The sequence below is a fragment of the Parus major genome, chromosome 1A (assembly GCF_001522545.3).
Source record: "Parus major isolate Abel chromosome 1A, Parus_major1.1, whole genome shotgun sequence".
NCBI lineage: Eukaryota > Metazoa > Chordata > Aves > Passeriformes > Paridae > Parus > Parus major.
The window spans coordinates 70128646-70145721 of NC_031773.1; the positions used below are offsets into that span (position 1 = coordinate 70128646).

The 17076-nt window shown below is 36.7% G+C and overlaps 1 protein-coding gene across 11 annotated transcripts in view; it reads right to left on the reverse strand.

The window, feature by feature from the left end:
* The window catches only part of CCDC91 (coiled-coil domain containing 91), a 124887-nt gene that overhangs the window by 43013 nt on the left and 64798 nt on the right, over nt 1–17076 (reverse strand). For 10 of the 11 annotated variants that reach the window (XM_015627043.3, XM_015627039.3, XM_015627031.3 and 7 more), the window contains one exon: nt 13165–13272. In XM_015627043.3, coding sequence (XP_015482529.1) covers nt 13165–13272 — 108 coding nt within the window. Of the gene's footprint in view, nt 1–3400; nt 4090–13164; nt 13273–17076 lie in introns of those variants that run through there. The other variant, XM_015627042.3, reaches the window with a different exon arrangement.

The following is a 17076-nucleotide window of genomic DNA, read 5'->3' on the forward strand; positions in this document are numbered from 1 at the left end:
TGGAATAATCCTCCCATAGATTATTACCTTCATATCTGAACTTACAAAAGATCATTTATCATCACAGATGTTGCAACAGCTGTCCATAAAACCCAGTAAAGTAAATTCTCTTGTATTAGTCCCAGAGAAATACCTTGGAGAACAGTTTATTTGGCTTCAGAATGTAGTTGGTCAGTCTAGTTTTTCAGAGAAAACTTAAGCTATTACATTACATAAATTATATGTAAAAATAGTAAATGGAGAAAACAATAAAATATTATGTGAACTGCTTCTCCCTCAAACAGGCCTTTAGTCAAGAAAACTCACATAACTTAATTAGTATGGATACAACATGAAAGCTTCCATTTTGCATGTAATTAATTTGCAATTTAATTACTAATCAAGACTGTCTTGGTTTTTTCCATAGGACTATGCCCCACAGCAGTTAGTCCTCATATAGAGGCATGGAATGTCCTGGAAAGCTGGGCTTATTATGTAAGAGTAATCTTCGTGGTATTATTAATCCATTTTCAAGAAAAGAATGCACCTGAATGCATCTGAATTCCTTATTTCAGAAGCACAGATATTTCAAAGGTGTATTCAGGGATCTTGGTTATGCACTTGAGCAGGAATCTGGAAAGTTATGGATAGTAAAGGCTTCTGTCAAAAAAGAAATTTTTGCTATTTCCGTACAATGACAGCATTCAGACTTTGGCAAAAAAAAAGCAAAAAAAAAAGCAAAAAGCAAAAAGCAGTAATTCAGAGAAAGTTATTAATTTTTATCAAAAGAATTCCAAACTGTTAGTTTAAGTGGGTCTGCATCACAAGTTATTCTAACAGTTTTGGAACTATTCTTTAGTCAGGGCAGCTAGGTTTGTATCTGAGATTTTAAAACAATCCACACATCCTTTTAAGTAGAAATTATTATAGAGAAACATTTGGTACACTGAATTTCTTGACATAAAGAATGACTTTGGAGTCTGGTACTAAATGCGCACAGTGAACTTTACATACAATCAGTGCTTCCTCAGTTGGTCTTTCAAACAAATTTATTAAAGGGTGTTGAAGGCTAAAAACAAACAGAAGGTGACAGTTTCACTTCAGCACTTACATATTTGAGAGCTTTCAAGTGTCCTTGTATTTTTAGGTAACAGATGATAAGAGGAAGTTTTAGGTTTATTTACTTGGCTTGCAGATTTTTGTTCAACTATAGTAAAGGCCTCTGAACTGCAGAATTAAAGAACATATCTCTTCAGTTAAATGACTCCAGCTAAGCACCTTTATCTCACAAACCCTCCCTTTTTCACCATGAATTAAAGCCAGACAAAGGGTGGGAGTGGAATGAATCTCATTCCGCATTTGCAGTTTCCACAAGTGAGAATTATCAACGTTCCTCTCTTTCCCAGAGAGTATTAAAGGAATAATGGAAGAGCTTTGAGATTTCAGGTACCACTCAGAGCTATATACACCCTGAACTGTAAATCCCAAGCAATGGAGAGGCTACTTTCTCCTGGTAATTGTACCTATCAAGAGCACACTGCCCATGCTTCAAAATGTAAACTAATAAAAGCTTTCAAGGCAGAGTGATCTGTCTCCTGTAAGTAAGAAAATGAGTTCATCAGATCTAATGGTCCTGTGAAAAGTAACCATGTGTCTTCTAGGTTTTCTGTGAAAGTTAGGATGGTGGCTTACATAGGAAGCCTTAAATATGGAAAAAAGCAATTAAACTCTGCATGGGCCCATGAAATTTTTAAACAGAAGTTGAGGTAATGGTTTCTTCTATTAGTCAACAATCTAAGAAGCAGAAAAGAGGTAAAAACACAATCTAAATATGTTGGAACTTTGAATCCAATTACCCAACAGTTAGTAAAAAAACAACTTTATTTCGTTTCTGACATCTACAGAACTGGAAGTTCAGTGCGTAAATCAGTGAGGCACAAAGATATATGTCAGTGAAAGTTACACTTTGAAGCATGTAGTGGTTTAGATTTGCTAATTTCGTTTTCCCGGCCAATGCACCAAATAAATGTCGTGGTTTTAAAGCAGTAACTAAAAAATTACTAGAACACTTACTTTTTGCTGTGAGATATGGATTAGAGCAAGAGCAAAACAGGCTTAAAACTTAAAAGGAATAAAGAAAGTTTATTAACAAAACTACAAGAATAAGAACACCAGAATAAACTTCCAGAAAACCTTTTTATCCCCAACTAAAAACCATTCCCTTGTTCACATGACAACATAGAGACAAAAAACTTTGGAACTTTGGTGTTTAAAACAGTCCCAATTCCTGCTAGAGTCTTTTCATCAGTCTTTGTAGAGAAACAGAAGTCTTCTTCTGCTAATATATGGAGCTTCTCACGAGAAAACTATTTCTGTTATAGCTTTCTATTTCTCTGATGCCAGCTGCCCGGAAATCTGTCATCAGTTCACTCCTCCCATCTCACATCACTCTGAGGTGTGTATGGGTCATGAATCTAGGGATATCATTTTTTAAGGATGAATTATTCAAAGGCAAAAGTCCTCTTCATCTGTCTCTGTGAGCTTCGCTGGAAAACAGTTTTCTCATTGCTCTCAAGGCCTCAAATCTTCGGTCCACTCTGTTCCAGCACCTCACTGTATCACAATTACTCTACTTTTTGCTCAAAATCTACACTTTGAACACTCCATTCCTCCCCATATATTCTGTCATTAATTAAAGGAGTTTTTTCAGAACATTATTGTCCATCTCCATAGCTTTAACAGAAAAATATTTCAGCTTTATTAAAGCATCTCCTTATTCTCTACCTTTTCTGAAGCTTAATTCTTTTCTTTACTGTCTCTGATAGTTTATAGTCTCTTCACATGTTGATTACTCTTTTTCTCTTTTTCTTTCTCTGGAAAAAAGGATTAATCTGCAAGTCTCATCTGGATAATGAAAGGGTTAATCTTGCAAAATCTTGCCCAGGCTTTGTAGATGGTTCTGTGATCTTTGCCAGAGCAGAGGCTGGAGTTGTCTGCGATGGAAGATCCTTCATGGCTGCTCTGGAGAGTGTGGTCGCTGTCTCGGCCTGCCGCAAGTCAAGAGCTTTTTTCTTTACTTACTCGACAGTCTGGTGAATTCAGTCACAGCAAAAAAAACCTGCAGCCAAGCCAGGGACCAGCCTGGCCTGGCCAGAGACCAGGGCAAGCCTCGCAGGCCCCATCTCCCGGCTGGGAGCCGTGGCAGGCTCAGCCCAGCCCCCGCCCGGCCCGCATGGCCTGGGCAGGGAATGGGAAGCCAGCTAAAGCTCAGTTACCTTTCACAGCCAGGAAATAGAGAGACCAAGAAATTACCAGGCTTAGGTCTTAAGGTGGTATTCACAGGTTGATCCCACTTTTCAATGGTCAAAACTGCTGTCAATTCTTAGAAATGACTGATAATTGGTTAGGAGAAAAGACTCCCATCAGTCACCAGCAGCTTCAACTTCCTTAGCTCTCAAAATCACCTTAAAGGTAAAGTCACCCCATGACAAAGCACCAGGGAAGTTTTAACCGAGTGTAAGTTTCCAAGGCTGCACATTCACACTTATAGATAAGTCACAGCAGAGAGCTGTGTACTATATAGAGATACTCAGATCTAAAAAACCATTAGCTTAGGAACAACAAATACTACAGCTCTTTAATAAATCACTTTACCTGATGATTTCCATAGCCTAGCACTCTCATTTACAGTTCTTGACAACGAAGCTATAATTTACCTCCTTTTATTCCTTAGACAGGGAGTATAGGGTTTAGAGTGCAAAATTTTGAGTTGTAAAAATTCTGAAGAGCAAATTGTCTCATGACATGATGGCCAGTAAAATATAGGAAAGAGATTAAAAAAAAAATAAAATTGAAGAAAACCTCAAACTTTTCCAAAAAGTGGTAATCTACAGTGGATAGAAACACCAGTATTTCTACCCTACCCTCTGGAAAGTAGCATGAGAGCGTCAAGAAGAATTTTGTGAAAATTAGCTTAAAACAAAAGGCATGCAAAAATAGGTTATAATGTTTTCTTCCCTGCAAGAAGTTCTCTAGGCAATGGTTCCAAATGAAAATCGTTTGATGTAGATTCAAATATAAATACAGAGGTCCTGTGGTTTTTCTTGATTCCTGTAAAAAAGAAATAAAATTTTCTTTTTTTCCTGGAATGTGAGTCAGAGAAGACACTGTAAACAGATTTAATCACAATAGCAACGAGTCAGTCTTTTTTATTTTATTTTTATATATTAAATTTATTTCTGAAGTCTCGTGAATTTTTTCTTTCAGGTAAGCATAATTTGAAGGATTACAGAGAAGATACTGCACTAACTTAGGGGGTTAATGAAATAATGCATGGGATAAGCTCCTTCACAGATAAAATGAAGCATGAAAGCTATCAGTAACTAATTCTAATTTAGTGCAGTAAAAATTCTTTGCTTATTTCTATTAATCCTAAACTCCAAATTTATAGTAAAAAAACTGTGTCTCTTGCACAAACTGAAATGTGTTTTAAAAAATAGTTTCTTTCTGGCTTGTGTACTGCTTCATTTAAAAGGAAATGTGTACAGGATTTCATCCACAAATAAAAACACATTTCATTTGCTATAGTAATGGACATCCAATCTATGCTACTGCAGACTGGTTCCTTTTCAATATTGAGTAAATCATCATGCATGGATCACCAAATCTGGCAGGGATAAATTCATTTTGTTAGCTGCTATTCATAGCTTATGATAAAGTAGTCAGTTAGATAATAATTAAAAAACAAAACAGCAAAGAACATCACAGAACAACCAAAGTTAATATGACTATCATAACACTAAAAAGGAAGAAGAGGCCTTGCATTAACTGGTATAACACTGCAACAAATTATTGGTGTTTCCCTCTTCAGATCTTTCATCTGTGGGAACAATTGTCACATACTAAAGAAATGATACTTGGAACCTTCTTTTAATGCCATCATTATCAAAAACAGTATATTGAGACATTCATATGTTTAATTCACCCTCAGTGAAAGACCAGTTTTCTTTTTAGCAAGAATCCACTGAGTTTTTTAATATACTGAAACTGCATTGTAGTTAATTGTTTAATAGAAAGAAACCACAATAATGTCATCTGCAATACTGGGGCTTTTTTGTACCTTCATGATATATGGACATAGAACCATCCTCCTCCCTCTAGACTTGGTGAAAATTATCTTTAGGAACATTTAGTAAATGTTTCAGCACTTCATTCACGAGCACGGAAAATAAAACACTTGATGGGGCTTTTTAAGAATTAAACATTTCAAATCTGTTCACCTACTTTAAAAGAACCTTAACTCACTAAGTTCTATGTCTATTTCTGTCTCTCATGAAAGGATCTAACAGTAGGAAGAAATAACACAGGTCATGGGAAACATTATTATCTATGTGAGAGGAAGGTGATGTAACAAAAATGCATCATGATTTGTAATGTTATCAAAATATTCCCATTTCTACATCCTATTCAAAATATTATCGTGAGGAAAAAGGCGACCTTATTAAAATACTAATAACGGTTTTCAGCTCCTCTAAATAAGGCTGTCTACATTTAACAGCATTTTCTTTTATACTTGTCCTGGGGTGACTTTATGATGCTTGTATCCCCAGTCACCTTGCCATAAATGTCGGGCTAAGAGACCTTCTGCTCCTGTTTCCAAGTCTTTATTAAAGAGGAAAGGGCCTAGAGGTGGGGGCTTGGGGTGCGCACCGCCTCCGCTGCTCCCAATGGTCGACTTCCAGGAGGAGGATCACACAGGCCTGTTGTTGTTAGCCGTTGGCAGGACTGGAGTCTCCTTCCTCACAGGGATCGTCCAGAGACCTCTATTTTGGCTCGATAGTCCAGGGGGATCTTCCTGCTCGAGGGCTGCTTAGGTCATCGGTTTGCTGGACTGAGACCGGTGTATCCAGGCTCCTCAGGTCCTTGCTAACTCTATAGTGTGGTTTCTAGGGGTTCTTTGAGAGTGGTTCGTTGTCCAGGACTGTCTTTATTCACAGGTGGTAATATGATTTTAATATACACATGTGCGCAAGTCCTTATGGGGAATACGGAAGTTTATTCTGCGGAGCAGCGGCTAAGTTACCCAATGAGCTGGAAGGGAACAAGGCGGGTACAAATGACAAATGAGTAAAAAAACTTTTAACAATGAATCTTTGGAGCTTGACAACATCAAGCACCTTAACCAGGGACATAAACCAGGATTGGAACAGGAACATGGGTAAACAAACATATAATTTTAACATTGGGTTTTGTTTATAACAGCCTGGTTTATGTTACATATTAAGTACTGCACCTTTAAGACTGGCTCTGAGAACGAAAGGGGACAAGAAGTAGTGCGCAGTTTGTGTTGGAAAAAAAACATCACTCTCCCACATCATGCTCCTGGACTGTGGTGTCTGCCGCACGGACAGACAGCAGGACCGAACTTCTCTTTCGTTTTTAGTTAGTTTTAGCTAGCTGAGGCAGAGGAGTTCCCTGGACCTTTTTTTTCCTCCTTGGATCTTCTGAAACCTGTTCTAGACTGTAAAACCCAGCCAAACCCCGGGAGCTCATGCCTGTGGCCCACCAGGGCCTGGGCCTCGGTACTTTCTGGAGCTGGAGGGACTGATAAGAATCTGAGGCAAGCCGAGCTACACCACATGAAAAAGACTTTTTTTCTGGATTTGCCATTTCATCAAACAGCAAGAAGTTTTATTGTTTAATATAATTTAATTTCTGTTAAATAAATAGTTTTTTTCCACTTCTCTCCAAGGAAATCTCCTTTCCCGAGCCAGTTGCGGGGAAGGGCCGCTTAGATTTGCTTTCTGAGGGAACCCCATTTGGAGGTTCTCTCCTGAATTTGCCCTAAACCAGGACAATACTGCACATATTCTTCAGCACTGCTAAGCTCTGCCTAAGTCAAATGACAAGAACTGGTAATTGTAAGTGGTTTCTTACAATGTCCTCACTATCTGTGGCATCTCAGTGTTTGGCAGAGCAGGGTGGAAAATCTGTCTGGAGAATTCCAACATCCGGTACATATTTCAACTTCCTCAAATTATAACTTATTACTGCATGGTTGAACGGTATCTGTTTGCCAGTTTGAGGTCCAAGTGTCTAACAAAGCGGCAAAGCTTTTCCAAGAGACAGATGGGAATCAGCAAAATACTGTTACATGAGAAAAGCTAAAACAATGTAAATATAAAGAAAAATTGTAATAGCGGCAATAAAATAACTAAGGATAGGCTTGTACTCAGGGCTCCACTCAGCAGCATACAGTGAGTGCACAAACTGTATCATTTGAGGCACATCAGAGGATGAAATTTGGTTTAAAACATCTTGCTGCATAAGTACTTCATTGTTTTTGTAAATAAAGTAGGAGGATATATAAAGGCATCTAATAATGAAAATACTTTTCTTGGAAAGCGTACATACTAATAGAGACCAAAATCTGACACACTTCAGCCTCCCGGTGATACAGAGATAAGCAACTTTATAAAAATGTGACAATATAAAAAAAAGTATCAATTACTTCTTCTATTTTGCCTGTATGAGTTCTCCACAAATTGATCTATTTATTTGGAAGAAATAAGGGAAATGAATTCCTAAAATATGACCAATGTAAACAGTGAAATATTCAATAATGGAAGACAGCAAAACAGAACAACCCCAATTTTTTTTTCAACTACACCTGACAGAAAAATAACTGAGGATAAAAATCATTCTGTATTACTTAGATGTTGAGAGTATTGACAAGAGTTGTGGGCATAAATTCCTAACAAGTAGTGAATGTTTCAAGATAAAAAGTTATCTTGCAAAAGAGAGAAAGAAAACAAAAATCACTCTGAAGAGCTACTTTCAAGTAGCCACTTGACAAATCCAAGGAAGCAAATATAATTTCCAAATGAGATTTTTGGTGGAGACGCTAAAAGTACCCTGGCTGAATTAAGAGTGCAAAGGGACTGTAAAATCAACCTCCAGCTAGCATGTGAGAGTGGGCAGATTGAAATGAAGTTAGAAAACTCTGGTAAGGGTTTATATTTAAAAGAACGCCACCAAACAATTATTCTGTCTTATCAGAATCTTTCATGGAACACCAAAATCACAGAAAGCAGCGAGCTGGAAGGGACCACAGTGGGCCATCTGGTCCCACTTCCCTGCTCAAACAGGATAAATCCTGAAAAAAATTTCCAAATTTTGGAAAAACAAGCAAGCAAACAAAAAGCCATCCCAGCAGAGGAAGAACTGATTCTTGCTGTTTTCATTTTTATTCTCTCTATATACATGGAAAGTATCAGGAATAAGTTTCTCAAATTTGCCACAGGATTTCAATCAATCCTTATTTTTTTGCTCCTTTAAGTTCTGAGAAAGTGTAACTTCGCTCTTGGCAAAAGAGCAGCAGGCCTGAAAAGATACAACTAGATGAATTATGTGAAGGTGAATTACATGAAAATGTAACAGGAAGGGCTGATTTGAAGTACTTGGTTTTGAAGGAAATGAATAAACAAATATTTCTTCAGAAGTAAACAACAAGATTTCTGGGAACTGAGAGGACATGTCCAAAGAAGGGGACATGGTAAGTACTCTAAATAATTTCCAAACCTATCATAGCTGGAATTATTAAACCAGAAAGGTTATGCCCATGGCAGTGTTTGTATTTTCAGTCTGAAAGTCTGAATTCAGGATTACTACTCTCTCTGCAAAAATTTGGTCAATGTCTCCAAAAAATGCAAATATTCACAAGCCTCTCAGAATCTTGTTTGTGTATGGCCCCTTCAAGATCAGGCATTAAAATATTTCACAATTACTACCAGCAGATGGGAAAAACACAGAGCCTCTTTTGTATACAAGAGGAGAAAAACATAATCAAAGTTCATAAAATAAGCATTATTAGAGAAATATGAGGCACATTTTCAGTAGATATAAAAGCAATTATTTGAAATCAAAGGAAATTGTATCTCCTGCGAAGCTAAGTTTCCAATTGAAGTGAACATTTCCCCTGGCATACAAACAATTGCTGTAAAATAAAAGTACTTCCCACATTTGATATTCTAGGAGTAGTCAGAAGACATACTGGTACTTTTCACAAAAGGTTATGCAAAACACATCAAAAAGAATCATCCAAGTACTAGAGAAGATAAAATACCTATCATTCCAGCAGTTCATGATTACTGTCACACCAGTTTTCTGCTTGTCATAAGCATAATAAATTTTAAAAGATGAGCTCCAGCCAATGGAACTTTTATTCTGACTGACCTTTCAGTAATTCTTTTCTTATTGAAGATAAACCAGTACTTCCCTGAGTGAGTCTCACAGACAAAAATTTCGCGTAACAGATTATGAACTACTGTTTATCATACAAATGACAGCCAACATCATGATAGAGTGGAAAAAGCATTAAAGACATGGGGGTAACTCTAGTTGTCCTAAACGCTACTGTATCCACAAATGTGAGACATGTTTCACACACATTGGTTTTACGAAAAATTACTGCTGTAGGTATTTAACATTTTATTTTACCTTAATACATAGATCATTGAGTTTTAAGAAGAATAAAAAAATGTAGCTTACTATAGACACTTTTAACACCATCTGCTTTGATTGAATAGTATAAGAAATTTCTGAGTATTAAAAAAAATCCATTCAAAGGTTTGTTGATTATATATTTCAGAATGTATTTTCACATAGCACATGAGAAGCCACAAGATCACAGTTGGCGTTTGTTTTCAGAAGGCAACATCAAAGGTTTGTGTCTCAGAAAAAGGTGAGGATTAAATTTGTAATTTTCCAACTTGTAAAGAACTACTATGTTTTCTATTGGCATTTTCTGATATCATCAAATCCTTTTGAAAAGTAAAACTGACAGGAATAGCTTTCCTAAATATTCAGTAGATGACATGACTGGTTTCTGGCACAGAGAAAGAATTCTCTTTGTCCTGTTGATTGATGGAGGATACCATGACACTGATGCCCCTGAATGTGCCACAAGAATGCTTGGTTTGCTTTTTAAAATGTTGACATCATGGAATCACAGAATGGCCTGGGTTGGAAGGGAACTTGGAGGTCATCTGGTTTCAATCCCCTGCCATTGGCAGGGACACCTTCCACTATTCCAGGTTGCTCAGAGCCCCATCCAACCTGGCTTTGGACACTTCCTGGGATGGGGCAGCCACAGCTTTTCTGGGCAACCTGTGCCAGGGCCTCCCCACCCTCACAAGGATTTTGGGAAGAATTTCTTCCCAATATCCAAACTAAACCTACTCTCTCTGTCAGTTTGAGCCATGTCCTGTCACTCCAGGCCCTTATCAAGAGTGTCTCTTCATTTTTTCTGTGGGCTCCCTTCAGGTGCTGGAAAGACACAAGGTCACCCCAAAGCCTTCTCTTCTCCAGGCTGAACAATCCCAATTGTTCCCTCAGCCTTTCCTTGCTGCAGAGCTGTTCCATCCCTCTGATCCCCTTGGTGTCCCTGCTCTGGCCTGGCTCCAGCAGTTCCCTGTCCTTCCGGTGCTGTACCCCAGGGCTGGAGGCAGTGTTGTGGAGGGAGTCTCTCCTGAGTAGAGGGGCAGAGGAGCAGAATCCCCCCTCTCTGCTGCTCCCCACACCACTTTAGATATGGGAGTGTATTTCCTTGGAGAAAACCAGCAGCCCTAGAGGCTGTCACCCAGGAAGGAATCATTCCAGTGACCATCATCTAGGATGCTGACTACAGTGAGCCAGTTTGCTGACAAGGCTGATACATAATGATCAAATATCAACTGCAGGTATTTTTCCAGCTGGAAGCTGGAATAGGACCATGCAATGAGGTCTTTCACTTCTTTCTCCATGCTGGAAAACAAACCCTTATACACTGAACGTGAGCAGCAGGATAGCAGGATCTTCTCTAGAAAGGATTTCAACCTACATCTCCACCTGATAAAATTAAGCCTTAAAATCAGATACTTCAATAAACTCTAGGAAAAGGTTAAAGACAAACAGAGAAAAACAGCCTTTCCTCCATCTCAAAGACACTTTTGTGAGGGAGGGGCAGGGACATTTAGGGGGGAAACAAGAGTAAGTAGAAAGTATGAGAAAGGAGTTATCATGAGATAATCTTGATTGTGTGGAAATGGAAATAAAACACAAAAAAATTTAGAAGGAATGTCAAACGAGCACAAAAAACTATGTGGTTTGACAATTTTAAACAGGCTTAAAACTTTGACAGCAAAATACTGCTTGTAAGGCAAGAATATTAGAAGGGAACAAAAAAAAAAGAAGTGATTTTTGTCTGGAGTGTATACTTGCAATGTGTGATTACTGCTACACCAAAAAAAAATAAAAATCTTTACAGTGATGCAAACACATAAATCTCTATGTAAAGGCGGCTATGCATGTAAAATCCCATATAATAAAACAGCAATGAAATCTATGTATAAGTATCAGCAGCAATTTCATCAAACTCAACTGTTAGCACATAACAAAACAATCTGAAGAAAAAGGGTGAAAATAAACACAAAAACATATATTTAAGAATAGATTATAAAAAAATAAAAAACATACCACCCACTTCTCAGGTCTTTCAACAAAGTTTCATGAGTGAATAAAATCTGCCAGTATCAATCATATTTAATTAAACCTGATAGCTCAACCACAAGCTGCCGAACTTGTCTACTTGATTAGGTTTTAAAATCCCAGTTTTACATTACAATTAGAAGTGAAAACCTCGATTGCACTGAATGATAAATGACTTGGAGGTTAATGAACAAAATTTACACTTTTTCTCCGCTCCAAATGGGGTGTTAAATGCAGACATGATGGGCACTGTGTTTTGTCCTAACCACTCTCCTCTCCTATGACTAAGAACAGTTCTTTACATTGTTGGGTTCTCCCCAGGTAAATTTGAACGTCTTCAACATGCTTTCACGCTTCTGGCCCATTTTTGGGGTTTTGATGCAAAACTGACTGATCACAGGTGCAAGTTATTGCTCAGTCTGTAAGAACAATCTCAGAATATCTTCCTATGACATTTCTGTATTTCATGAGATTCATTCAGAAAGTGATATCAAGTTAGCAAATGATATATTAATTTCAAAAACAGAAAACATTTTTTTTAAATTAATTTTTACTTCCTCTTAGAGCTTTATAGCAAGTATTAAATAACTGCAATTCTGTGCAATAACCTCACTCATGATGCAATTTTTTCACATTATGACATCTTTCCTTCACACTGTTTACACACATCTATATTTAACACACGTTTGCACTAGGTGTTAATTGATATGGTCAGAACAGTCAAATGATCATAAAACACTTCTAGAAATGGTGGAGTCCTTCAAGGGGACATTTGATGTATCTAGGTCTAAGATACTACAAGAAAATTAAAAAAAGTTATCCTTTGTATTTTTTGCAGGACTGTTGGTAACAGTACTTAAAGGTAACTTAGCTGCAATATAAATGACTCCAGAGGGCTATTAACAAATTAACTTCTTGTTTTTTAAATTTCCATGCTCATGGTCATTATTATTTTGATTCAAGAGCTGTACTTCAGTAAAACCACGATCTTATTGATAACAAACCAGGTTGATACTGTTCAGATACTCAACACTAATTGCTCTGATCTCAGATACTTGCTGTGCATTGTACTTTTATTCAAGTCATGCTAAATGAGCCAATTTAGGCCATTATTGTATGTGTATATATATATATATGCATATATATATATTTCTGGATATTATGTAACTCCTCATAGCTTTTTATTTTTAGGTAAGATTTCTGTGAAATAAAAATAGGTGTGGACAGCACATTTTTGTCTACTATCTGAGAACCATCTCAAAATTTGGACCAAAAATTCATCCAAATCTCATACAATCATGTCCTGCATTTAACTACAAAAATTAAAAATAATTGAATGGCTTCTCCAAAACCACAGAAAAAGGCAGCTGTTAAGATGTTAATACATCTCTACTGCTCTGAGACTTTTTCTCAGTGCTACACTCTCCTTGAATCTGTTCTAAGCAGGCTCCAGTGTTACAAAACATTTTTGATCCCAACAGATGAAGAGTCCTTATTTATTTAGCATTTTTAAATAGCTGTGCCTAGTGGTATGCTGAGGAAAAAAGGTGAGAGATGGATCATTTTCTTTGGGGATCTTATATGTTAATATTTTTTTCAAACAGGAAGAATTGAAACTAAAAGAAAATCATGGAAATTCTTGCATGTGCACATCCATACCTGAGCATCAAGGAGGTCTTCACATTTGCGAGAATGCTTTTCAATGGTTAATATATACTGCTTTTCAAGAGCTGCTTCTTGCTGCTGAACTGTAGATTCTAGCAGTGCCTGCAAAAAAAGGGCACAAAATACTCAACAAAGATATAACTGGGAAGTTTATTGGTAACTGCAGATCCACTAAGACTCATCTACAACCAGAATGTGGAATGCTGTTATAAATTTAGAATGTGTAGCAATTAAAGTACCTTTCTATGTAACGCTACCTTGTTTTCAGTCAGGACTAACATTTTTTGGATCTCAGATTTCTTGCACAGTCTGTTTAAAAGACAGCAGCATAGAGAAGATAGAGGGAGAGTATTTCTGTTAAATATACTCAATTTAGTGGGACCACACAAGAAGAGGTGAATATGAAAGCTGCTGAAGAGAGAGGAAAAAAAAAAGCCAGACATACTTCCCTGGCTGACAAAACTCCACATCCTCTCGGCACTGTGTAAGATCCCATGGGCCAAGCATGATCTTCACAACCACAAGTCAAGTAAAAGCAGATGGAAATTTTGAGTAACATAAAACATAAAAGAATGCCCCCCCAGGATGTTCACACTTGAATGTGAAGCAGTGTAAGTCAAAGTGTGGAAAGACTAAGTACCAAGGCAGTAACAAGCAGCTGATGGAAGTAGGAGTTTTGAGTGTGTGAGCACATGTTTGTGCACATGCCTGAAATCACACATGCTTGGCTAAGCCCTACACAACCTCCAGCATCTGAATGCAGAAAGAGAAATAAAATACTTGAAGATACATGAAAAAACCAAATTATCATTTGGAGAATTATGCTCAGGTTTCTTTTAACGATGGTAGATAAACATTTACTTGGCTCATGTGATTTAAGCCTTTTTTCCTGATAGTATAAAGTCTTTATACCTCTTTCCAAATATTCACTGGGTTCTTTATACAGAATGTACCAAACTATTCTTAACTAATAATCAATATACTGAAGTAGTCAAAATGACTGGGTAAGTTAAAACAGACATGACTTTTACAGAAAACAGACCTTTGGCCCAAATGCAGACAAAGGAAAAAAATCCTCATCTTTCAAACAATATTTTAGAGATATATTTACTTCATGGAACATAATAAACACATCAAATAAAATTTTGAATACTTTAAAAAAAAAAACCAAGAATGTAAAAAGAGATAAAATCTTCTGACAATTTTTGAATTACCTTTCCAAATTTTCCACTATCCTCTTATGCCAAAATCACTGTTCTTCAGTAATGCTGTAGCATGGTAGTTGCTCTCAGTACGAATTCAGCAATTTAAAAGGTTAAAACTTGGGCTTAATCAAAGTGTGAGAATACATTTACTGGTGTTTATAGGGGATTTAGCAAAGTAAGTAAGTTAGTAAGTAAGTATACATTCAAAAAAGCCAATTTATTTCTAACTAAATTAAATTCTTTCATTTACAGAAATTTGAGCACTCAGAAAAACTGAACTCTCAAGGAAGTGTAACCTCTGTACATGAATCTTTATAGTCTGCATAAATTAGAACAGTCACATATCACTGTCAAATATTAAGCCAGGACCTTGGGGTTTGGGTTAATTTTTTTTGTTTGGTTGTTTTTTTGTTTTTTTTTTTGCCTAAACTATTGTAGCAAAAAATGTTTCATGTAACTGGTACAGAAGAAAATAAAATATTTCTGTTCTTAGGGAACACAGTAACAGAATGGCCATTAGGCTGCCACGGCATTTCTCAGAGAGTTCCTTGCTCATGCCAAGGGTTTAGTCACCTTTTGCTCTGCAAACTTCACTGGCAACTGTTAAAATCCTATTAAATGGTATAAAGAACTTTCAGTTTTCAATTTTCAAGGAAATAATTATTATTCACTGCATGGCATGTAGAGGCTGTTAAATTTTTAAAATTAATTTATTATTACTATTTTTCTTTAGAAAATACGTAAAATTCCACATTCAGAAACAAAAGTCTTCCATTTCTGTTATACACACTATTAACACAGTTTAAATAGTACCACAGGGCTGATGTGGTATATTTTACTGTTCCACTAGTTGGCCAAGGAGAAAGAGAGAAAAATCTCCCTATGTAGCACAGTACTACATGTTTCTCAATGGGAAATGAGATGTGTGATAGTCATCCAAAGCTCTGGCAATTTTCAAGATAATCAACTACTCAAATTTAATAATTTTTAAAAATTTCATTTACCAATTAGCTCATTTGCTAAACTGAAACATACATTTGGCTACTTGATGATCGGTATCTCTAACCTTATAGTTACAATAACACTAAAAATCTTTTGATTAATTGCTGTTTTGGGCAAATACTCTTATCACTGCTGAAACAGCACTTTCTTCCTTAATTAGTTAAGGAGGACTTGTTACTTATATTGCTGGGATGACATTCCATAAATCTATGGCCAGTGATCTAAAGCTGGCATTCTTGAAACAGTCTCCTTTTAATTGAATCAGTTTAAGTAAGGTTACATCAGAATGTAGCCTATGGAAGCTGTTGCATGAAGTCAAGGGTAGGATTTCAATATGACCTTTCTTGTTAATTAATTTTTCCTTCTATATATTGTGCAATGAACTTCCTTGACACTAGTTGGGAAGGGTCATCATACAATCACAGCATCAGAGGATTTTAACAGTTGGAAGGGACCTTAAAGTTCATGTAGTTCCAACTCCTTTCTATAGGCAGGGACACCTTCCACTAGACCAGGTGGCCCAGAATTCCAACCAGAGGCTTCTTTCCCTCTTTCTGATCTCTCTACTACCCAAAAAAACTGTCAGAGAACTGATCCTACTTTTTCTTCAATAACCAAAATGTTGTGGTGGCTTCCAACAGAATAAAGAGACTAAACCCCCTTAAGTTCTCTAAAGAGTCTTCATTTTAGTTTGATATATGGTACATTAAAAAAATTACAGAAAAAACGTTATTTTCTCAAACCATTTAAGAAATCTTCATACATCTAAATGACTGTAGGAAACATTTTAAAATTGATCCAGGTATACTAAATAAATTAGTCTGTTTGAGCTCAGATAAAGAACTAACCTTAGCTTTAAGTTTTATACATTGGAATAATTTTAGACAACCTTGAGCTGAAAGTAAATAAAAATATCATAATAAAAGCCATGATCACCATGGGGGGTTCTTAAAGGAATACACACCTAATTACATGTTTAGCACTGGTCAGAGTATTTAGTCCTGGAAATGACAGCATACTACCTGTGTGGTGGGAATCATGGAGAATGGCATTCCTGTATACAGACCAGGGACTGAAAAGCTTCACTGTGCCCAATATGAGAAGAAAAGCTTAAAACCACAAATGATCACAACACTTCATCCTGTATTTCTAAAGTGTGTTATGTACTGAGTACCAGATTATCTCTAAAATTTCTCCTCATACTCAAAAAGGCAAAAGTGCCTTAACTATGGTTTTGCCAAAAGCATAACAGAGATGCCCCAGCATTTTTAATACAAACCTACTTGCACAGCCCTAGTACATAATGCACTCATTCTATGGGCAATAGAAACCACAGCTACTTGCCCAGACAGAATTTATTGTAAGGTCAGAAGCTAGAATTTATGAGAAACCCTCTTGAATTAAATAGCCAAAATATAGACTGTTACCCCCAATTCTTCCTGAATTCCCTAAGAGTAACAAATCACCAAACCCCTTTCTTTCAACTCCCTCTTTTTATTATAGAAAAAAGCTAGTCAGAATAAAGGCAACAGGAAAAACAAAGCTGAGGTCACTATCCTCTCCTACCTCTTCTAAAAAAAAAAATTAAAAGCAATTCCGATCCATGCAAAACACAGGCTTCCCAGATACACAGCATTGTTTGAAAATGTTAAAGCTACTCATATGAAACATCAGTATAATATACAAACCATAGTGTACC